Here is a 25,570-nt window from a genome sequence, read left to right on the forward strand (position 1 = left end):
GATATCTCAGGTTCTTCACCTATATCACTAGTAGATGAAAAGCTACCAGCAAGTTCGGAAACTGAAATCGATTGCGGATCGTAACCCGTTACTAGAGTTTGGTAATCAGGATGTACAACCAAAGAAGACTCTCCTTCTTCAGGTGACCCAACTTTACTACCACTAGGAGTTACGAGGACTTTCAAGCCTTCAAGCTGGCTCGGGACTTCTCCAAGAGGTTGGCCCCGAAGTCTACGGGACTTCCTCAGTAAATCAGCCACGGTTACAAACTCAGGAGACTGGCCCTGAAGTCTACGGGACTGTCTTGGTAATTCAGCCACAGTTAAAAACTTTTAACTACTTCACACGCAAACAAAGTAAAATTTCAATGAAAAACACCTAAAGCCTCTGAATAACCAAACAAATTTGAATCAAATGCCTAAAGAATCTAGAGATCAAACACACACAAACAGTAACTTTCCAGACCGAAAACACTAGTTGGTGATGAAATCCAACGTCGCAGAATTCAGTACAGAAATGGCGGTTGGAACAGTTACCCCGGCAACCTACTTAATGAATAGATTGGACCAAGTTCCTCCACTTAACCGTCTCGAGTGAAGTGAACCCCCCAGAAAATCCAAGTGAGTCTAGCCGACGTCTGCTCCAAGTACAGTGGGATCTTCCCACCACTGTCACCTTAGGAAGAATCCTAAAGAATATGGCCACTAAGGTTACCACACGCAAGGGCAGAGTAGCAAGCTCAATCCCCTTGAAGGCTTCTTGACATAATCCAAGGTTTACCAACAAGTGACCCCAGGCTCCTCGACAATGGTTAATCCGAGGTTTACCGTTTTTAATACGTGAATATCTGGCGTCGTTCCCAATGAGGAAGGATTGATTCCCACACTGGTTCTGACACGATCTCGTGCTTCTCCTTTAAGAGGAGCTTTCCCAGAGCATAAATGCAACAATTGGATTTCTTCCTACCACAAGATACAGCTACTTGTTTGTTTTTACTGTCTTGGAGAGTTAATTACTCTCCTACTCCAAGACACTAGCCTAAGCTAAGTTGGTGTATCAGAGCCCTAGAAATAAAATGTTACTAGGTGAATTTTACTTTAAGCGTTAATTTTAGTGGTTGTTGTTTAAGTCAAGAGGTGGCGGAGATGAAACTCGTGGTGTAAAGACTCGACTCGAAATCACTAAAAATATGCACCTAAGATGATTTAAACAATCATTTCTCTTCGATGAACTTCTAAACTAAGAAAGAGTTTGAGAATGCAAATACTTTGTAAACACAAATCTTTCTCAATGAAACAAATTAAAAGAAGATCTTTTTCCTTTCCAAAGCACTCAAAACGAGACAACTAATTATTTCACAAAAATTTCCCTTTTTCGTTTCAAAGCACTCAATCACTACAAAAAACAAACCTTTTTTTTCAAAAGAGATTTTTTTTTTTATTTTGTAAATAAAACACTCAAAACTAATGAAAATGACTAACTTTGAGAGCTACAAACTATAAAAAGCTACTTGAAGTCAAAGCCTACTAAGTGTCTCTTTGAGGATGTTTTACTTAGCTAAATGTGAGCTAAGGACTAATTTATGCATAATCACAATTAGTCAAAAAACAACCAATCTTTCGTTTTCTTTTTAAAAATGAAAATCCAAACTTTCAAATACAAGTTTTTCGAAATTTTGAAATGAGAAAACACAAAGCGGATTCCTCAACAAGGGGAGATTTCATAAATGGTCAGACTCATAAGAAGGCTGGTAGACACCAAGGTAATCTGAGGTCCCTACAGCTTCTAAGCTCAGAGCCACTACACAACCAAAAACAAAAAACAAGCCCAACAAGAAAAACTCCTAGGAATTCCACCTAAAACCCTAACACTAATGAAATTAAACCAAGGAAAGTTTTTGACAGGGAACAAGCAGGTCTGGGCAATGGCTAAAACCTATAAACAAATTCTAAATTGATAAAAAAGAGAAAAATTTAAAATTTCTCAAATTTTTGACAGGGTACACAGGCAGCCTGTTTACACAGGTGCGTTCAAGCTCTGTGCACAAAGAAAAAGTGCGTATAGGTATGCACTGTGCTTAACTCAGAGGGTGCATAATTCTCCCAAAACTATGAAAAATAAAAATTGACTCAAAATTAACTAAATTCACCCAATCCCACAATCATCAAGTCAAAAACAGAAACAGAAAATACAGTTTCTCAGGTCAAAGTATAAACAAGGAAAACAATCAAGTCCCCAGCGGAGTCGCCATTTTGTCGCACGGAATGGGTCGATCTTGCGGACAAGATAGACCTTCCTAGAATCTAAAGAAGACCTAATGACAAGCAAACCAACCAGACACTATATTTCTCTAAATATGCTTTAATAAACAGTAGCAAACAAGTGTTTTTACAGCCTACCTTTGGTTCAACGCAAGCTTGTGGATGCCCTCGCTCCTTTGATCCAAATGAGCTCCTTTTCGCGAATCTGCAAACACAAACAAGGCAAACAAATTAAATAGCACCTGAAAAGCCAATTGCATAAAACATATTTAACATGAAAGTCAAGAGTCCATGAAACAAATAACATAAGATACTTGTTGAGAAAAATGAGTTTGATTGTATTAATTCAAAAGAAGAAGAACTTTACAACCTTTGCCTTGACGTTGTACAAGCTCCTCCCAGGGTCCAACAAGAAATCTCCTCTACTTTGGCAAGTTTCACTCACTCCCCAATGAAGCCAAAAAGGTATGTGATCTCTCCTCTTAAGCTCCACTAGGAAGTCTTAATTTCACCAGCATTTACCCTCAAAATGTTCAGCTTCTAACCTCCCTAGTCCTCACCCCAATGCCTGTATTTATAGTGCAATGGAGGGAAGTTACTAGGTCCTCCTTCAAAGGGATAAAGCCCTCCTTCAAAGGGATAGCTCCTTTAGTCAAGGGATTAGCTCCTTCTCTTTTGGGATGCATGAACCACCTCAGAGCGAACAATCCACGTCAAAATTCCTTCTAGAAAACTCTAGAATTAACCCAAAGTGAGTTTTTTAAGATAAAACTTGTGCCTTTTGACTTTCACAGGGGTCCGCACCTACACCATTAGGGACATAGCGGGTAGGTATGCAGCTTTTGTACACAGAAGGTGCGGGCCCGCAGGTGACCATGAGAGAAAGTGCGGAACCAGAGTTACATTGATTTTTAATGTCTTTCTCCCATTTCCAAAGCTTGATTTGAAGAGCTGAGGTCTTAGACTTGCTCAGGAGGACAGTACAAGTGATGATAGACCCATACTAACTGCAAATAATCATGGTGACGATATTTTTGTGTAACACCTTGGGTTTATAATATCAATCCCTTGGTTTAATATTATTCCCTTGGGTTTATAATGCCTTGGGTTTTTAGTATTATTCCCTTGGCTTTATTCGTAGCTTGTGTTTATAATGTCAATCCCTTGGGTTTATTAATCTAAGGGTTCATATTCCCAGGGTATAATAGTATTCATGGGGTTTATAATATTAATCCTAGGGTTATATATAAATTATTGGGTTTATAATCATGGTCAATCATGGTCTAACGTCACATTGTGACAAGATTGTCTCAATATGTAAATAAACCATGTTCAACCATCATCAACCATGGTCAATCATGGTCAACCATGATGTGACATCACATTGTGACAAAGATTATCTCAATATGAAAATCAACCATGGTCTAATGTCACATTGTGACAAAGCTTGTCTCAATATGAAAATCAAATATGGTCAATCATGGTCAAAATGAAAATCAACGATAGTCAATCATGGTCAACCACGGTCCAACGTCACATTGTGAGAAAGATTGTCTCAATATGAAAATCAACCATGGTTTACCATGGTCAACCATGCTTATTTTAGGGTTTATAATATTTATCTTAGGGATTATATACCTTAGGTTTATAATATTAATCCCTTCGATTTAATATTATTCCCTTAGTTTTATAATGCCTTGGGCTTTTAGTATTGATTCCTTCGCTTTATTAGTACCTTGGGTTTATAATACCAATGCCTTGGGTCTATTAATCTAAGGGTTCATATTCCTAGGGTATAATATTATTAATAGGGTTTATAATATTAATCCTAAAGTTATATATAATTCCCTTGGGTTTATAATCATGGTCATTTGTGGCCAATGATGGTCCAATGTCACATTGTGACAAAGATTATCTCAATATGAAAATAAACCATGTTCAACCATCATCAATGTTTCTAGGAAAACTAGTGTCTTTTCGACCTACTAGTCCCACTAGGATTGGTAGCTATTCTAGAAACAAACAACCAAATCAAATTGTGATTTCCTTTATGTATGATAGATAAGAGAGAAGCAAAGGGACCAACCTGGATCTTCCGCTTGACTCCTTGCTTGATTTCTCTCTCCCTTGATAGAGCTTGCACCTCTTCTCCTACTTATCCCGCTCAATGAATACCTGTAGAGACAAAGTAACAAAACACCACCAAAGCATCTCAATCTATTATATCATAAACAATGCAGAATCAGAAATACATTGATCATACAATGGCATTCATAAATAGTAACATTCAACAATACATGATTGTATGGAGGAAAACTCAAAGAACTTTATTAATGGTAGAAGGGAGAATTACAACCCAGATGTCTGATGCAGCATCATCCTCCCAGCATCAAAGCCCTCTTCAATTCATGAAAAGCAATATCACCCAACAATACAATGTCTTTTCTCAAAGACAAACTATCAGCACTTCCTTACAAATTACCAAATTACAGCCTCTAGATCTCTCAGATGAGGGATCCATTTATAGATGTTTGCAAGGGTGTGAGTCATCTTTGGGTTTTTTATTAGTGTCATTCCACTTGTTGTTCTTGGTTCCACTTGGAGATTTCTTGGATCCCTTACTCATAAATGGGCGAAATCAGAGAGGCAAGTGTCATAGGAGAAGTTTCTAGAAGATTCCATGAGCATCCACTTAGCAAACTGTCTCGTAAATTTGTCCATCCTCGCTCATCGCACCCTACAGAAGGCCTCTTCAGTATGCATCACACCTGGCTAGTGTAGAAGTTAGTATGCATCGCACCTTGACAGTGGGGCAGTCAGTATGCTCCAGTTTTGGCCAGTTCTTAGTGGTTTTTCAGGTGGAACTTTTGGGGAATGATGTAATCAGTTGACTATGATACTTTAGGGTATGAAACAACACTTTTAGGGGTTAAATATCCCTTGGTTTATCGACATATAAGATTGGGGTTACAGTGCCCAAATATGTCTATAACAATCAACCATGGTCAATCATGGTCAACCATGGTGCAATGTCACATTGTGACTAAGGTTGTATCAATATGAAAATCAAACATGATCAACCATGGCCAACCATCTTCAATCATTGTCAACCATGGTCAATCATTGTCCAATGTCGCATTATGACATAGATTGTCTCAATATGGTAATCAATCATGGTCAACCATGTTCAAACATGGTCAATATGAAAATCAACGATGATCAATCATGGTTAAGCATGGTCAACTATGGTCCAACGTCACATTGTGACAAAGATTGTCTCAATATGAAAATCAACCATGGTCAACCATAGCCCACCATGGTCAAACATGGTCAACCATGGTCTAGGTTTGCATTATGAAAAATATTGTCTTGATATAAAAATCAACCATGGTCAATAACCATGGTCACATTGTGACAAAGATTGTCTCATGGATAATAACCATGGTCACAGGTCAATGATGGTCCAATTTCAAATTGTGACAAATATTGTCTCTCCATGGTCAATCATGGCCAATCATGGTCAACCACGGTCAATCATGGTCAACCATGGTCCAACATTGCATTATGAGAAATATTGTCTCACCATGGTTAAACATGTCAATCACGGTCGACTATGGTAAACCATGCTCCAACGTCACAATGTGACAAATATTCTCTCAATATGAAAATCAATCTTGGTAAACCATGGTCCACGATGTTCTAACGTCGCATTCTAACAAAGATTGTCTCAATATGAAAATCAGCCATGGTCAAGCATGGTTAAGCATGTTTGTTTTAGGGTGTATAATATTTATCTTAGGGTTTATATACCTTGGGTTTACAGTATTAATCCCTTGGGTTTAATATGAATCCCTTGGGTTTTTAGTATTAATCCCTTGGGTTTATCAGTGGCTTGGGTTTATAATATCAATCCCTTAGGTTTATTAATATAAGGGTTCATACTCCTAGGGTATAATAATATTGATAGGGTTTATAATATTAATCCTACAGTTTAATATAAATCCCTTGGGTTTATAATATAAATTCCTTAGGTTTATTAAACCCTTGGTATTATAACATTAATATTTTCTTACATTTATAATATTAATCCCAAAATTTTATAATATTAATCTCTTGAGCTTTTAATATTAATCTCTTGTGTTTATAATAATAACTCATTGGGTTTATAATATTAATCCTTTGTTTTTAATATTGTTTCTTGAGATTTATAATGCCTTGGATTTATAATTTTGATAATCCCTTTGGTTTATAATATTATTGTTAATCTAAGGGTTCATATTCCTAGGGTTTTATATAAATCCCTTGGGTTTATAATATTAAGCTTTTGGGTTCTGAATATTAATCCCTTGGGGTTTTAATATTAATCCCTTCGGTTTATTACTCCCTTTGGTTTGTAATAATAATCCCTTGGCTTTATAATATAAATCCTATGTGTTTAATATTATTTTGTGGGATTTATAATGCCTTGGGTTTATAATATTAATAATCTCTTTGATTAATAATATCAAAATTTATTATATTATTGATAATATCAACAATATTAACATATTATTATAATATTATAATAATTATTATAAATTTCCATTTATAATTTTTATAATTATTATCGTATTTATAATATAATGATAATAATATTTTATAATATAAGTATCATTATTGTATTATTATTATATTTATATATTTATTAATATTAATATTAATATTAAATCCATATCCATTGATGTGTATTGACGTATATCAACCACATTTATTAATATAATTATGTTAATACTAATTTATTAATATAAATATTCACTTATGTTTTAATAGTTAATCTAAGTCACTAACTATCTACTCCACCTTCTTTTATCCCTAAACTTAAATAGTACTCTTATGAAAACAAAAAAGAAAAGTTTTCTTTTTTATTTTAACCATTTATCTTATATTATAAATATCAAATCATATTTAACTTATATTTCATTTAATTTTAAAATTATATATTCACAATAAAAGTTCCTTCAAATTTACAAACTTAAATAGTACTCTTTATAAAAACAAAGAATGAAAAAATAAAAAAAATTCCATGATAGATAGAGCTACCCATCAATGGAGAATTCTGAGATGGCTAGGGTTTCTGGACGCCTGAGCGACGCCGCTACGCTGCAGAAAAATGATGGGGGCGCGTTAGTAGCTAGCCCCCTCAGGGAATCGGTCGCAGGGCTGTCGAAATTGAATACACGGACAAGGACTTGGCTCCGCGGCGGGCAGAATAACAAAACCCCTGTGGCTGATCGATCCCCTGTGGCAGGTCGACCTTCATACAGGACACGGATGCACTCACAGTCTCAGGGTTTATCTTACCGTGCGCCGTCAGAACCCATCAAATTTCGACATGGCGTGGATGATGCAGCCCGTCACCGACCAGATCTGCAAACCCACCTTGATTCAGTTACGCTTAAAGACAAGGGTGGAATGTTCAGGTCGGGAACGGCTATACAAATAAGGACTGAACAGAATGATGCGCCATTACCAATCAGCCGGCCAGATCCAGCAAAGAAAGGGTTCCACAAGATCGATCCACTTCGCATGGACACAGATCTGCTTCAGCGAGGGCTCCACAAGACCGATCTACTCCGCACAGATGCAGATCTGGTTCAGATTTTCATCAAATTGATTGAGGGCAACCACTTCTGCATGCAGCTCAGTAAAGCAATGCGCATCCATGCGTTAGAAAAGGAAATCCAGGATCGCCTTGGAACCCCAGCACGATTTCAAAACCTCATATACTCAGGGTACAGTATGCAGGACAACAAAACCCTCCAGCACTATGGTATTGCCAAAGATTCAACCATTATCTTAACTCTCCGACTGCGTGGCGGAAGCACTGGAACCAGCTCCAAAAATACAGGGTCCTTTCGGGATGCAGTAAAAGGGAAGGAAAAATTGAAAAATAAAGCAACACCATCATCAGATTACCCGGACCCTACATTATTGAACAAAAGCCAGAATCACCAACTCTACAAGTATCTATGCCAGAGGTAACTAGTATACACACCGATTTATCTAATAACGCAGTTATTTGTAGATTTAACGGTTTCTGGCCAAAATCAGATGCCCTACACCAATGGATCTTCTCAACATGGACATCTAACTATGAAATTTAACTATGCCCCAAAGGGTTTTTCATAGTTAGATTTAACACAGAACAAGAAAGAGACAGCATTATCAATCAGGGGCCTTGGTTCTAGGGCAGTGCTGGCCTCTTCACCACTCCCTGGTTTTCTGATTTCGACGCCAATACAATGATAGTCTCAACAATTCCTGTTTGGGTAAGGCTACATGGACTCCCACTACACTTTTGGCATCACAAAGTATTAACAACCATTGGGAATTCCCTTGGGAAATTCCTAAAAATGGATGAAGATAGAGCTATCAGGGGAATATTTACATTTGCCAGAATATGTATGGAAGTGGACTTGAGTCAGGGGCTACCTGATCACATCACGCTGAACTTCAATAATACTCAACGGATACAGCAGCTTGACTATGAGAACACAGTGTTCCGGTGCAGGAGCTGCATGCAAATAGGGCACCTTCAAAATGACTGCCCATTTGCTCGAAAGGACCCCAGGAGAACCAAGAAACAACAAAAAAAGCCCAAAGGCTGGCAGCAAACCGACCCACTAGATGAAGAAGACATAAAAGTGGAGCCTACAAAGAGCCAGACTGAACCAGACTCTCAAATAAGACAAAAACAAACTCAGGAAGTGAATGCCCCAACCACTCATTTGGGGCCGCACATTTCAGATTTGCATCAAGAGTTACAAATGGAAGTAAGTGGCATCAAACGAACCCATGGCTCAGAGGGCTCGGAATCTGACAAAGAACTTCAATTGATCCCTATGGAAAACCAGCTAGCTATTATTACACCCACACCTGACTCTGGAGGATGGCGACGGGTGGAGAAGAAGAAGGGAAGAAAAGTATAGGCTCGCTGGAACTCATTAATTTTCTGTTTTTCTAACTCGGTTGTTTCCTGTCATTACAAGAACAGTCATCTACTATTTTGTGTTATTTCTCTGTGTGCTACCTTTCATTACAGGAACAGCCATCCGCATATGCCTCTGGCATCTACAAAATGTAATTTTATCAATATGAATAAAATTACGACTTTTTTTCTACGGGAAAAAAAAAGAATGAAAATTTTTCTTATTTTATTTTAACCATTTATCTTATATTATAGATATCAAATCATATTTAACTAATATTTCTTTTAATTTTAAAATTATATATTCACAAAAAAAGTTCTTTCAATTTCATTTTAAATTTGATAACCAAACTACAAGTGCACATATCACTCTTAAGAATTAAGAGTTTTTTTGGCTACCAATCTTAGAACTAAATGAATACTATGATATATTTGCTATTTATCTTAATTGGTAATGGGAATTTTGCTTAATATTATCCTACATAATAAAACTAATTAAAAAAACATATTCTTTTGAAAAAATTATTTTTACAATTAAAAATAATTAAATAAATATATTTTTTTTGCTAAGGCAAGAGCAGGTCTTTTTATTCATTAATTTTTTAAAAAAATAGATATAGTGTTCAAAGGAAAACAAGTAGGTGAGGTCCACCGCCGTTTATGGTCCTGAGACGTCATTTCACACCAAACCAAATGAACAGTCCACCAATGACCATTCGATCCTCCACCCAAGATTAAGCAGTCGAGAATCATATCAGGTGGCTAACAAGCACACCCTTTAACCTTCAAATCGGACCCGATGAGCCCAATAGACCATGTTTAATAAGCATATCGGGTCCGATTTGGGCATTAACTTCCGATCACTTTACCCGCCCGAAATCTACCATTTGCACGCGATCCCGATGAGGTCGTGCAACTAGCCCGGTACTTAACCTCCCACCTAAACAATTTCAGGTCTGGTTCCTCGTTATCTTTCTTGTTGTTCTCCACGCAAAATGCATGGGATTGCTGCGATTTCGCCGACCTGCTTCCTTATTATCGGCAACCATGTTCCAATGACTCAGGGTCCCTGTCCTAATTTTGCTGGAATTATGGTCCATAAGTGTATCTTTGGCCCATCTAAACCTATTTGTATTCTCCAGCCTGAGTACCATAAATGTGTATAGTACCAAAAGTGATTCGCACTCAAAGGCAAATATAGACTTTAGAAGGATACCTAACCTCCTACTCTCGTTTTTCCATCTACTGCTTTCCCCTTGGACCAAAATTTCTTTGTCCCCGCAAAATCTTCATCCTAGTCATGAAGTTAACAAAATCTTGAGAAAAATGAATAAGCACATGTATTATATTAAGAATAGCCATAAACCCTAAGAAAGAAACCCATATGCGTCTTTGATGCCTTCTTACATAAGCTAAACGAAATGAATGACTATGATATTGATAGCTAGTGTAAGTATATAAGAGTAAGAAATATTTCATTTTCTTAGCATATGTTTTTTTCCAAGAGTAATTAACATAATTTCATTATTTTTTTTCCGAAGGTGGTAAAACCTATCAACTCAGGTGTCAAACCAACAGTGAGGACAGCCATCTCTGGCTGCTATCCGCGAATGCTGGGTTTGACTCATCACTGTTAAATAGGAAAACCACGCCACCTGGCATAACCCTGCTGGTGGTCCGTAATCGGGAGCAGGCTCTCACTCCTGCCAGATGCCTCTGGGTCTTGGGCCGTTAACCTGTTTCCTTACGTCCGAGGAAGACGAGCTCTTAGCCAAGCAGAAGCCGTTTTACGGCATACTCCAGGCCGAAACATAATTTCATTATTATACGATGGCGTTTATGTTTATATATATATATGAGATATAGAATAGAAAATATAATCACATTATAAACTCTTTTCATCATTGTTTAAATGTTTTTTAAAAAACATTCAAGGACCATCCGAAATTCGAGACTAACATATGTTTTTTAAATTCTCTGGATTGTTATTAAAAGTTAGAGACTAACATATCTTATATATACTTTGAAATAAAATAACATAAGCTAGGAAAATAAGATAAATGAAAATTAATAATTACATTTTATTTAAAAAAAAAAAATTAAAAAAAATATATATATATATATTTGTAAGGAATTATCCAAAATTCGAGACTAACCTATGTCTTTTAAATTTTCTTCATTGTTATTAAAAAGTTATAGAGTAACCTATCTTATATATACTTTGAAATAAAATGATATAATTTAGGAAAATAAGATAAATCAAAATTAATAATTATATTTTATTTTTATAAAAAAAAATATTTATTTATTTATAATTATTTATTTCATAATAATATGGATATAACAATCTTTTGATATGAAATTGTAAAAATAGTTGATGTGGGTGTTTGAATATTTGGTAAATGTGATCAAGGGGTATCTGCCATCTTACTCACTCTCCAGATAATTAAGAGTGGGTTAGCATGGGTTACTCCTCGCCCCATGCACAAAGCATGTGAAGGTTCATATTCCTTGTTATAGCTAGCTGCGTTCTAGAGCATTCATCTATTATTTTTATGTATAGAGGAAAACTTTTATTCCCTATGAGTGTAATCCCCTTATCATGGGTGGGATTTTTCTTCCCCTTCTGGTGTTTAGCAGTTTCGAGTAGTTTTGGTGACTAGTTAATGACAAAAGTGGGAGTTTCCATATTTAAATTGGCATGATGAAGGTTTTCCTAAGAGCATAATTCACTATGGTATCAACTCCTTAGTTCATTCGGTGGTTGTGGGAGGTGGAACCCAGAAGGGAGAAGGTGGAGACAACAAGGTAGAATATGGCAATGACACTGACTCCTTGGATGATTGGATGGTATGCGTAGAGGAAAAATCAGCCTCTTAGCCTCTCACTAAATCAACCTTAGATCTTTTCCATTATTGTAAACAAATAACATCTTTATCTAGGCTTTTTATATTATTTCCCTCATCTTTTTTATCTTCCTTGTGTGTTGTGGTTTTTGTTAAAAGGTCCTTGAAAGAACCTATTGTTTTTCTATACCCTTTGTGTGTGGAGGCTCTACTTCCTTCAGAGGTGGTCTATTATCAAGAACATTTTACTCCTCAAATTGGTTATTAGATGTTCCTTCCTGTTTGTTTGTTGGGTGGGCTAGTTTTTTTCAAATCTTTTTCCTATCATGAGTCCTTGAGTCCATGTGGAAATTTCACCTGCTTAGCTAATTTTCGGTCTGTGGCGTTCTTAACGGAAGTAGCCTCTCCCAAGTCTCTTATTCTATTGATTTTATTTGAGGAGTCATAGTCTATTTGGAGCCTTTGGAATTGGCGCAATTTCTATTCCTAGATCTACATTGGTTTAGTGTTTATTATGGTCCTTACGCCATGTCAATGAATGTGTGGTCATCACAGGGCTGATGGTCATAGCCAGTAAAGCCAATCATGTGTCCAATCACAGGCCGAGGAGGCAATGACTACTTACTACTCTGTGACCTCTCCAAGTGCACGAGAGGACATTCAACAGCTTGAGAATATTGTTTCTCAAGGCCATCAAGCCAATTCAGATTCAGAGCTATTAGAGGAGGTTTCTTATTGGCTTCCCAACTTTGATCACACTAGGGGAAGAAGGAACAAATACATGCATTCTATAACTTTTCACTAGCTGCTAAAGACAATGTTAGGACGAGTTTTAAAGGAGAAACATGAGGATAGGAATTACATCATTTCTTTTCTAAAAATATTCAACATAATCAATGGAAATAACATGCATGTCTTGGTAGTTTGGAAGCTCACTTAGCTTATATGGAAAGTCATATTCAATGGGAGTTTAAACCTATAATACCACCTCGCTCGAGCGCAAAGGATCTGGCTCCTATGACATCATGAGACATCTGCTTTGGTTATCATGTTATGCCTATATTATAACGGCCTTCTTTTGGTTTTATGATGTCTTTGAATAAGTGTTGTTCCTTGTTTTATGAAGATACTTTACGTTTCACATATCCACTAAGAAGTCTAATTTCTCATATAATAGAGTGAGATTAGTATAATTTTGTTATAAATAATGTAATTTTTATTTTAAAAACAATATAACTTTTAAAAAGAAAAAAAATAAAAAAAAAATATTAACAATTATTTTTCGAATTCTCAAAACATTATTTTAATTTTTTTTTTTTAATAAATATCATTATTGAGAAATTTTAAAATTGTAATAAGTATATTTTTCATTATTAAAATGAGCTATAAAAAAATTATTAAACTTTCTTTGTCCTTACTTCTAAATATGAGGACATGAGTGCCTTACAAATTTTAAATACTTATATTGCAATATAGTCGCTTTCTAATCAATGAAACTCACATGGAAAGGAATTGCGTGCTCTTGTATTAAAAATAATACGCCACATTATGAAAGAGAATATTTTAACAATCATTACGGACATCTTTACGAATACTTTCACATTAATATGTGATACTGAAGTAAGTAAGAAAATATATTTTCTGTTTAGTATTATTTAATAAAGGAATGGTAAAATGCAAATTTACAACTTTCCATTACTTTTTTATATATAAAATTACTTTTTGGCCCTTTAATTTTCATAATTTAGTATAAATTGTATTATTAGATGTACGGAAAAGAATGGCAAAGGTAAATCTATGTCGTCTATAATTTATTTTAAAACACTTTGTCGTCTTTTAATTCCATGAAAAACCTCCACTCTATAATATGTATTTGGTTTTTTCATCTAAATATATAGGTTAACGGTTATGCATGATGATGTCCCATAGCATTTTTTTATGATAGTGGGATCTTTGATTTAAGAATAATTTTGTTATTATGAGGTAAATGCTAATTAAAATTTTATAATTTTTTATATGATTCCGGGATATACTTTCAAATGTAAATTTGAAATCTGATAGATAGATATAAATATGATTTAATAAATATGTTTTAAATATAAAATTTAAATTAAATATATTATAATGTATTTAAATTAAAAATTATTATAATATAAATTTGAAATTTATATTTTAATTTTAATTCACTTCTAAAAAATAAGAAAAAACTTTACATTATTTGATTTTATTAATTTGACATATGTAATAATCAATATCATGTATATATCGACAAATTTTAGAAAATTAAATATAAGTATGAATGGGAATATTTTAATATATTTTTTCTTAAAGTTTTAAAAGTTAAATCTTTATAGTATAATATAAATGTTTATTAAGATAAAAGTATTTGACGTGTTTTTTTTAAATATACAAACACTTTACTTTGATTAAGGTAATGTAATTGAAAAATAACATATAATTTACATTTTATTCATAATTATGATTATGTTTTTTAATATTTAGTATGTATGGTATTTTGCAATGTTTAATGTGAACATTTCACCTATCATTATGAGAAAATGAATAGAGAATTGACATGTCAACCATCATCAAAGAAAAACAGCTGGAAAAACAATAGTCAGTGTCAATCCTTCCTTCTTTCTCCAACTATTCTCATTTCTTTAGTGATTTTCTCACTTCACCAACTAAAATGTTTCTTTATTTTTTTTCAACATTTTGGATATACACTTCACTCAAATCATGTTTATTTCTTAAATTGTTCTTCAAAGCTTTTGGTGAACACTACACCATCACATTATTTTCTATTTGTTAAATTATTATTTTCTCTTATAAATAAACATTTTAAACTGTTATCCAAAAAAATTAGTGAACACTTTACTCAACAAATTATTTTACAGTATTAAAATTTTCAATTATTTTCTAATGTTTTGAGTGAATAGTTCACTCATCATTAGGGGACAACAGCTACAGAAATCATTGATAATTGACATTTCACCTACATCATATTCCTCTAGTTGTTCTCACTTATAATGAGTGAAACTTTATTTTTCTTTTACTTCTCCAATAATTTTACTTGTAATGATGAATAAAATATTCATTTAATTTAAAATATTGAAAAAATCTCAAAATTTTATTTAAATAAATCTTTTACAAAATATAATATCTATCTATATATATATATAAAAGTTAAGAAAGCTATTAGAGTATCCTAAGATTATAAAACATTTAAAAATCCACTTAATTAGGTGATTAACCTGATGAGTAAATGAAATATTAAATAAATCAAATTTTTCTTTTACTTTTATAATAATAAGAAACATTTAAAAATCCAATATATTGGGTGATTAAGTTGATTAGTAAGTGAAAGATAAAACAAGTCAAATTTTTCTCTTACTTTTGTAATAATTTTACTTTTAATATACAAAAATATTCCTTTAAAATATTATAAAGCTTATTGAAATTAATATTGCAAAAAAATATAAATTTTTCTACATAATATAAATTATATATAAATATAAATTAACGAAACTGCTCGAGTGTCCTAAGATTTTCGAACATTTGAAAATCCAATTAATAAGCTGATTAGTAAGTGACAGATGGGATAAGTCAAACAAATTATGGAGCAGATCCCTTTGGTCAAAATAAAACACAACATATCATCACCATTAAAAAGCAATGTCCCATTTTGTAGGGTAAACCCAAGTGGAGGTATGTCATAAATTTTTAATTGGCGCCCATTACATGGGCAATAACAATTAAAATATAAAATGATAAAGTATGGCAAACGAATTTGTTTAATATTTCAAAATAAATCAAAGGAACATTTCTCTTTTGATATAATAATGATAAATAACGTTCTGATTATATGTTTGAAATGGAGTGAGATAAATAAATATTAACTAAGGGTGATTAAACCAAACCTGTATTTACAAATAATTGATTAGAAAGATGAGACAAGACGACATGTGATCTCGAGGGAGATTGCGGAATTGATTTGTAACAGTAAACAGTAAGAGGAATGATGGTAGATTTTCTAGGACACATGAAATGGGTGATGTAACATTAAGGAGCCGATTGATGGTGGAGTTGATGACATTTCTGTTCCCGCATGAATTCAACGGGAATCTGGCTGTGCAAATTACTAGATTTGGCCATGGAAAATCACAATTCTGCAACCTTAGATGTTGTGAATTGATTGAATATTGCAATTTCTGCAAGATAATGATACCAAGGATTCGAAATTGTGAAAAATTGGAGGTGAAAAAGGTGGAGAAAAAATGAATTAGTCTATTCCGACGTAACAACTGGTGAGGCAGCCGGTGCGTGGGGACAGTTGAATCCCACAAGCCCGTGTTCCTCGCCTTTTTAACGCGCCTATTGCCTTCTGGTGGCCCACTCCAGGGTTAAAATAAAAGAAAATAGGACATGCATCCTCCTCCTCCCCCCTGCCCATGGCCAAGCCCGTCACATCCAAAGCGAAAATTTCACCCACGAGATATAGATTGAGGGACGTGGGAATATTGGACTCTTATTTCTTCATCTGCCAATTGCAGACTTGCACTGGCGCTGATCACGAGCTAGGTTCTGCAATGGCTACTGCTCGTGATTTCTTCCCAGATTCTTGATCCCATTATAGCAGCAGCCATGGATCCCAATCACAGTCTTGGCTGCTGGTTGTGATTGAGTAGCTAGTTTAATGGCCTCACAGTTAGTGTTGTGCCACAATTCCCATACTCAGAGCTCTGAGTCCTGCTTTTTTTCTGTCTAACCTCTTTTAGGGTTTCGATCAAGAATCGACTGCAAATTAACCAGTTGGGGACTACATAATCTTGAAATGCAAACCAGTAGGGCAGAAAATCGGTCATGGAATTCGGATCAGCCGAAACCTATAAATTTAATGGCGCCTTCACAATTAGTACAGGGACTGCCTGCCTCTGGCTTGGCTCGAAATTCTGCAGGTTTTTTCGATTCACTGGGATTGCCCGGGCAAGACCAGTTTCTTGATCCTTGTTCAATGTGGAGGCTGGGGTGTAATAGTGACCATACAGCCCTTCATGAGCAACCGCATGGGGTAATGGAGAAGAGAGGTCAGTTCGTCCATGGCTGCTATTTTGTCAAGGCAGAGGAGGAATTGGACTTTTTCCCGGCCAGAATGGGACTTAACCTAGCTGGGGCCAGGACAGCTACTGCATATTCCAGCGGTGGTTCCCAAGAAAGTGGCCATGGCAATAGATTTTGCAGGACGGGAATCTCCTCGTGTGCAGGCTCGCAGATACCCCAGTGCCAGGCCGAGGGTTGTAAGGCAAACTTGAGCAGTGCCAAACACTACCATCGCCGGCATAAGGTTTGTGAATTGCACTCGAAGGCTTCTACTGTTATTGTGGGTGGTTTCATTCAGCGGTTCTGCCAACAATGTAGCAGGTGATTTGTTTAAATTATACATCTTTTTTCATTTTTACTGCATTCTTACCAAAACCTCTTGACATTTCCTTCTATCTTTGCATTTTCGAATTAAACAACAATGCACAGTAGTTTCGAATTAAACGACTGTGCACACTTCTGGTTGTTTGGATAAGTAAACACACATAATAATAGAAGTCGTCATATTTAAAAATACAGTTAATTCTATGAGCAAACACCTAAAGAAGTGGCGGTGTCAAAAGAATTCCTAGCTTTAAAGAAAACTGTGCAATAACTTACTTAAACTACCCTAACACTTAAAAACATCAACTATGCATGCTCTAAGAAATAGTTGATTCTATCAGCAAAAATCCAAAAGCTTCAACTATCTAAGGAGTAGTTGATTTTGTCCGCAAACACCCAGAAAAATAGTTATGTCTAAAGAATTCCTAGCTCAAAACCTAAACTACCCGAGACCTAAAATCTTCAACTATGTTCCAAGAATGTTTTCATACGCTTTCTCTGCAGTGTCCTCTCTCTCCATTAGGGTTCAATAGACGTTCACTACACACAATGAGTAGAGTAATTTGTAATTACCTATATCTATAATATTTTCTTCAATAGTACACATTTTCAATGTCAATTTCGCTGCCCTGATCCTCTCAGCAGATTACTCTTTCTGAGCCTGATCTATGTTCATGATTATTCAAATATTTTTTTAAAAATTACCCAAGAGACCTGAGAATTCAATGATTTTTCTCATAGGATCCTTTCTATTTGATTGATTTTCCCTAGTAAGTGTTGGATTTTCACACTTATCTGGTTGGGCATCCATCAGATAAACTAAAGGCTACTCTGGGATCTATCCTAGGACCACTTTAAAAAAATAATGATAATGATTTGTAAATTTACTAATACCTGCAAGTTTTAGTGCAATAAAAAACCTAATTGCACTATTTATAAGACTTTCATTATAAAAAAAGTTATGAAAAAGTTATGAAAATTTAGCTTTGATGTTTATATATCAAATTTGTTATAATATTTGTTACAACATCATTATAATCCTGGTTTATTTTTATTTTTTAAATCTCAAGAAACTTTCCTGTTGAATTTAGTGGTATTTTTTTATTTGTTTCTACTGAAACAATGCATTCTCACATGAAACTCATCCTTCCTCTCTCCTTTATCTGGTTTACAATGTGAACATATACTCTTTCCTTCATTCATGGTTTTAAATCTCTCTGTTGCACTATTCAGAGATGCCCTAAATGGCTAGGAAATGAAGCCTTATACCCTAAATTGCTAAACCAACTTCAAATAAAATAGTTACTGCTAGGGGATTAAAACTTAACCTTCAGCCAACTTCAAGTTAATAGTTTTGTATAAATTGTCATTTTTTTCCATCCTGTCGTGATAAAGCTCAACTGTGATGATGTTTCGTAGATTTCATCCCAGATCTGAATTCGACGAGGGAAAACGAAGCTGCAGAAAGCGCCTTGCTGACCACAACAGACGAAGGAGAAAACCTCAGCCAAGTACATGTGTTACATCACAATCTCAGGCTGGGACAACAGGTTTAGAAAATGATAACCAGACAACTAAAGGATCATCCGGTCACATTACAACGGGTTAGTATTTTATATATTTTACTTCAATTATAGACTATAACTAGTATAGATCTATTTTAAATATTGATTTAATATGACTTTAGGGGATCTAATTTTTTTTATATGTAAATTTTTTAAGAGGCTATATTATTTAAATGTTTTATATAGTTATCTAATTTTTTATTTTTAGATTTTTTTAAATTTTATTTTAACATATATGAGAAAAATTTCAACTTTGATGAAAACTGACACCATTACACATTACACTGAGCTATAGAGTAAGTCTCTCCACTTAATAATTTAATAATTTCAATGTGATAAATTCAGAATGAATTTAAAAAATCAACAAGTCATAATACTAATAGTTAGTAATTCCATATTTTACTCAAATCTTAAATATAATAATTTCAATGTAAATCATCCAATCTTAATACTAGTAATCCATATAATTTTACTCAAATCTTGAGTAGAATAATTTCAATGTGACAGATTCTAAAAATGAATTTCAACTCTCTTCTTAAAAAGCTTAACCTTAAATCCTTACCTCCCAACGAAAAAACCTCAAACCATTTATAAATATTATGTACTGCAAATCTCATTTGGAGATCTTTTTCCCAAATCAGATTGAGAATTGTACATGGTCATATATTTAGTTCATAGTTGTCGTTTAAAGTAAATAATACATATAAAATCAAACAGAAAATAGTAGATTCTTTTAGTTTAGTTTTATTAGGGTTACAGTGATGGAAGACCTTTCTTTAATATCAAGGTGCACTTTGCTTCAATTTATTTAAAATAGTCACAGTGAAATTCATATCTGCTACCCGAAACTGTAAAGCATCTCTCTTCTTTCCATGCAAAAAGAATTGTCAGTGCTAAACATTTTTCTGACACACTGATTGTTTTGTCATGCAGCTGTTCAGAATACACCGAACATTAGCAGAAACACTAGTAGTACTAGTCCGTCCTTGATTACATCAGTACCGATGATGATGTTCCCAAATAACTATAAAGGACATATTCCTGTCCTCCAAGGAACTTCCACTGACAAGAATAGTTGTGTAGAATTTCTGTATGCAAGCATTGCGCAAACGGGTACAGATTTATCACAAGAGGAGCGCATAATCTCTGATAACCAAATCGAATCGAGCGAATACGAGCTAGTTCAGCCTTGCAGCATCCAGCTGAGACCTGGATTTCTAGCTTCAGAAATTGCAGGACGTTTCTCAAGGGCGGCCCCAGTGGACATCCAGTACTCTCAGTCTCTCATCTCTATGAAGAACAACAATTCCAACCCACGTGTTACCGAGCCCAGTAAAGGTTCATTGAATCTGCAAATATTTTCCACTAGTTCCAACGATGTTCCAGCAGCTCTGTCCTCCATGAAGAACGGCGCCTCAAACTGGATTTTAAATGGAAGTTCGGCTGAAAGTGTTCGAACTTACGATAAAATTCATGAAACAGCAGAGTCTCCAAGATCAGCCTATGATCCAGCACCAAGAAATGACGCAGTAATAAAATGGGATGAAGTGTAAGGCCATGCATACATGCATAACTTCACTTTATTATCAGGAGACACCATCGCGGGAATCAAATGCAGCTATCTTTTTCACATGTTGATCACCCTGAGATGATGCGCAGTATGTTGGAAGAACTGAATGTTGGGTTCAGGTGAGATGTTTTACATGCCTTTTTACATTAATGAGATTGCCGCTTTTATTTTGCTATTACGATTATGCCAGGATTAATGTGCATGCAACGTATTCTGATCTTATAAAGTATTCCAAGAATTACGATCTTACTACTTTCATTAATCTAGTTAAGGGTATTAATGAGACCTTGGGTTAGGGTTAATCACAATTATTTCAAGTTAATTGTGTTGACTGAGTAACACCATGATTGTTTCCATCAATTTAGTTTGGCTCAATTAAGGCAGTTGATCATCTATATTGTTTATGAATTATATTAAATGAGTCTATTGTTTATGAATTATATTAAATGAGTGTATTGTTTATGATAAAAAATGGATGTGTTAGCTGACAGAGGATATTATTAAATTTTAATTAAACACTTCCAAAGACAATATAGTAATTTCTGTGAGATATCATTGTCGTCATTGAAGGGAAAATCCCTATATTACTTTTTAGACCTTATGTTTTCATAACCGCACGTATAGGAAAAACAAGTATGAGAAGAGTTTCAAATTTTGTAATGAATCAACTATATCATATAACTTTGTCATCTTTAAATGTGTTGAATAGATGGTTTGTAATTTATGTAGTATTTTTTTATTTACATATACTTTAATTTTAAATGAGTTTATTATTTTAAAATTGAGTTTAGGGGGGTAAATTTAGTTTAGCATTTTTATATCATTCAGCTGCTAAATCTTATAATATATTATATAATTTTAAGTTTCCATTAATATATATAATTTTATAAAATAAAATTTGTATATATACATAGATATATAATATTTCAAAACTTTATATTTAATTAAAATATTGAAGTGACAATGTAATCTTAAAATTAGAATAAAATGTTTATTTTTTCATAATTGAAGTTATATATATATATATATATATATATAGATAGAGGGATGAGATTAAATGAGATTCCAAAATATGAGGTGGATGGTCAAGATTTAACACCAGTTTTTTTTCATTGTCATAAAATATGTAGCAATGAGATCAAACTCTTAACGTAATCTTGATTATCATTTCCAACATTATTCAATTTTTTTCTTTATAATTTTAAATATTCTAATTGCAATAAAGTGCCCAAGCAGTTTCAAAATTACATAGGAAGTTAACCCCAATATGAAATATATAATAAATGGGGATTCCTTATGTTGTAGTTCCAAAGAATAAGCTCCCAAACCTCTCATCTGAAGCCAAGAACACTTCTACTAATATTCTTAGGTTGTAGTGTATGCAACATTGGAACTTGTGCTTGCTTGTCCTCCATTTCTTGCATATTATTCAACTAGAACTTCTCATAATGACTATGATCATATGTCTTTGACGCACAATAAGTAGCTCATAACATCTTCTAATAATAGTTTATGATTATAATAAGGATGTATTTCTCACTATATCTCCATTAGAAATGATTACTGCACTACAATCTTATGCATCCTTATCCTCTCGCAATTTTGCTTCGCCAAATTACAGTTATTTTTTTTCCATTTGATCAAAGCAATATGACTAGTTAATTTTTTCCATTTGATCTAAGTAATATGACCATATTTTCATTGAAAACTAAAAAGAAAGAAATTTATGATGATGAGTTCTAATCATAAGTTTCATTTTCCATTTTTCTCCATTCAGCTATACATCACAAATACCATAGAATATTTATTAAATTTTTATTTTAATAATTTGATAAATAAATTCTATTTTCTATCTTAGTTTTTACAAATTTTATAAATATGTATTTTAATTTGTTTATTATTAACTCTTTCGTAATCCTTATCAATTTTCACCATCCACTATTAATGTGGGTGTGCTAGTGATAATAAAGAGGATGTAATGACATGAGAAGTGGCACATATCTATTTATCTCACAATAGGTCATTGTTCTATGTTTTGGATTTTTTCCTTTAAATTTGACCATACAATTCCTTCCAAGATTATAATTTTCCATTGTTTAAATTCTGTTTCCAAATCAAGAAAAGGATCCAAGGCCTTGAAAAATCCCTAGTGCACCTAGATTCTATCCTTGGCGCACCTGGATTGTTTATGTTACAAGGTTCAATCATGCAATTCTAACAAATTCCTATCAAATTTCACATAAAAGTGATAGGAAAATATGCCCAAAGAAGAGCCAAAATGTAGAATCTAGTTAATCTACTCATGGCTCATTATGGGAGTCAAGAAATAGAAAGAAAATAAAGTATTCATAGGAAATCAATGCTAACTTCTTAGCAATTACTCGTTGATTAATTTACTCTGTATCCATGCGTTTAAACTTGAGATAGATATTAGATCCATCATCATATTTATTTAGAATATATAAAATTTATTTGGTTATAAGATGGTATTGGGAAATAAATGTTGAGATATTATTTCTCTACTTCTATTATATATATATTCTCTGTAATCTAGGTAGGTACGCTATATTATATCATAGGGAAAATTGATTAACATGAGAGAGTCCCACTGTGTACTAGTGTGCCATACGGGAAATGAGACTGGAAACATAGCAATATGTTTTTAACCATTTATATAGTATGAAACTAATAAAAAATCCTATAAGATATTGCCTACTTCACATACGATGACCTATTTTGCAGACTAGAGGGTCCGTTCATTCATCCTTCATCCTCAAAAAATTACAAAGCAACATGAAAACACTTGCCATAATGGAATCTATTCAGTGGAGGAATCCACCAAGATTGTGACAGGTAGGTCGATGTCATGTTATGAGTCTATCAACTCCATATTTTCTAGTTTCCTTTCCATATTTGTCATCTTGCTATCAAGCTTATGGTTTTGTTTATGTGTCATGTCCATACATGGAAGAATTTATTGCTTTTCTTCTAATCTTTGCACTAACAACTTTCCTGTTATGTTATTTAGGTGTTGGTAAATGTTTATTATGTGGAGGTATTTAGTGTTCCTTGTCCTTTTAGTTCCTATATCTAAACCCAACTTCCAACCTACTCCACTACTTCTTCATTTGGTATAAATGCACATTATATCCTAGTTTCCATCATAGCATTCTCAATTTCCCATTGAATTGTTGGAGGGGTATGTTTGAAATAAACACTTGTTGAATTCTCTATAGTAACCTAGAATCAATAGGTGGATGGTCTCACATTAATGCAGTTACATTTTATGTTATGAGATCATCTACCATGAGGCATGATTTACCTTTCATAATGAACATAGAACTAAGAAAGAGATAGGGGAATAGAGCCAACATCCCAACTTAGGGGAGAATGAAAGATAGGATTCTAAGGAATGGATTTCATTTTGAACTCCACACTTAATCCCAAAATTGATTTTTAAATCTTCCCACCACTAGGGCTTGACCAACTTAGTCTCCCTAGAAAGAATAAAATAAGTGAATGGAGAAAAAGAGAATGAGAAACTAGGAATCAAACTAAAGACTAAGTTAAACAACGTGAACCTAATGCCAATTATGGACTAAGGCAAACAAGTCCACTATAAAGCACCACATATAGTAAGAAAGAGAATAGTAAGGAGTGAATGTTCTTCCCTCAAATGCTTAAACAATATGTGGGTAACTTGATCACTAAGTTCTCTTACTCGAAGATTATAATTACAAAAATAAATGAAAGGTGAGGAGGAAGCGGTTAAGAAAATTGAGAGTCTACAATCTTATTGAGAAATTATCCAAACCAACCTAGAGTTATAGGGGACTATAACCAATCTAAAAAAACAAAGAGGATAGAGATGAAAGAAGAAAACATCCAAAATATAAAATAGAAAGAGTAATAACCCATGAAAAGGAAAATTGTTAGGAATGAAACTAGAGTAGTAGAGGAAGGTAACAAAGAGACCCAAAGATGACCTAGGAGAAGGGTTCTCTAAACAAAAAGGAAACAATAACTAGTATTTGATAGGAATGAAAAGAAACAACAAATAAAGTGAAAGAGACGTGAAGTTTAAAAGAAAACTTGATGAAAGGAATGACAAGGAAAGGATAAACAAAGTGAAAGAGAAGTGAAGTTTAAAAGAAAACTTGACCAAATAATATCATTGAAGTGGAGATCATGTGTAGTATAATTATATGAGAAGGAAAACAATTTTGGGTTCCCACTACCCTGAAAACCAAGTTTTAATATGATGTATCCTATTTCCCTCATGATTGTTCTACTTGTTAAGCTCCCTCATACCTGCAACCATCTCTAGAATCAAGGCATTGTTACCTTATAGTTCCATTTGAATTGATGATCCTTCTTAATTTTTCCCACCCTAGTGGTGGAACATGCCTGCACATCTAGCTCAATACCTTACTGGATGGAGGTTGTTGTCAGCCCCCATAAGTCTCCCGTAAGTCTCATGTCTGATAGACCATATCCTCCATATATTACCCTTAATGTTCACCCATTGTGGGGATGGTTTTAACTATTAAGTATAGTAATATTATTGGATTTTTTTATTTAAAACAAATATATTTTGGTTTATGGGTAGGTTAGTAGGTCACCTATATTGCACTACAACATAAACATCCTTATTATTGAAGTATTACTTTGTTATAATTCTAACTTTGTTATAACAAGTAAACCACAAAAGTAACTATCTAGCTTTCACTTACTCCAGTAAGTAAAATAACAAAGATATTGATTTCATATTTTTTCTTTATAATAAAAAGAAAGATAGAATAAGCTCATATCTTATATATATTACAAGTTTTGAATGAAATATTCTAATGAAATGACTCCATATTTCCATATCATCATTCCATTTCTTAAATGGAATTTAAGTAGGAATGTCTATATCTAACAAGTGAACCTATTGT

At 33.8% G+C, this 25,570-nt stretch overlaps 1 protein-coding gene across 1 annotated transcript; it reads left to right on the forward strand.

Annotated features, from left to right (window-relative positions):
- Window positions 1-16,600: 16,600 nt before the first annotated feature.
- On the forward strand, window positions 16,601-21,024 carry LOC149192081 (uncharacterized). The gene is made up of 3 exons (XM_089406301.1): window positions 16,601-17,495; window positions 18,918-19,102; window positions 19,997-21,024. Exons 1-3 carry the CDS (start codon window positions 16,909-16,911, stop codon window positions 20,614-20,616), a joined length of 1,392 nt encoding a protein of 463 aa, XP_089262427.1. The 5' UTR covers window positions 16,601-16,908; the 3' UTR covers window positions 20,617-21,024.
- The last annotated feature ends 4,546 nt before the right edge of the window (window positions 21,025-25,570 follow it).

Source organism: Pinus tabuliformis, chromosome 2_2, assembly GCF_031772625.1.
Source record: "Pinus tabuliformis cultivar Carrire ecotype Pingquan chromosome 2_2, CPIR1, whole genome shotgun sequence".
In the NCBI taxonomy this organism is placed as follows: domain Eukaryota; kingdom Viridiplantae; phylum Streptophyta; class Pinopsida; order Pinales; family Pinaceae; genus Pinus; species Pinus tabuliformis.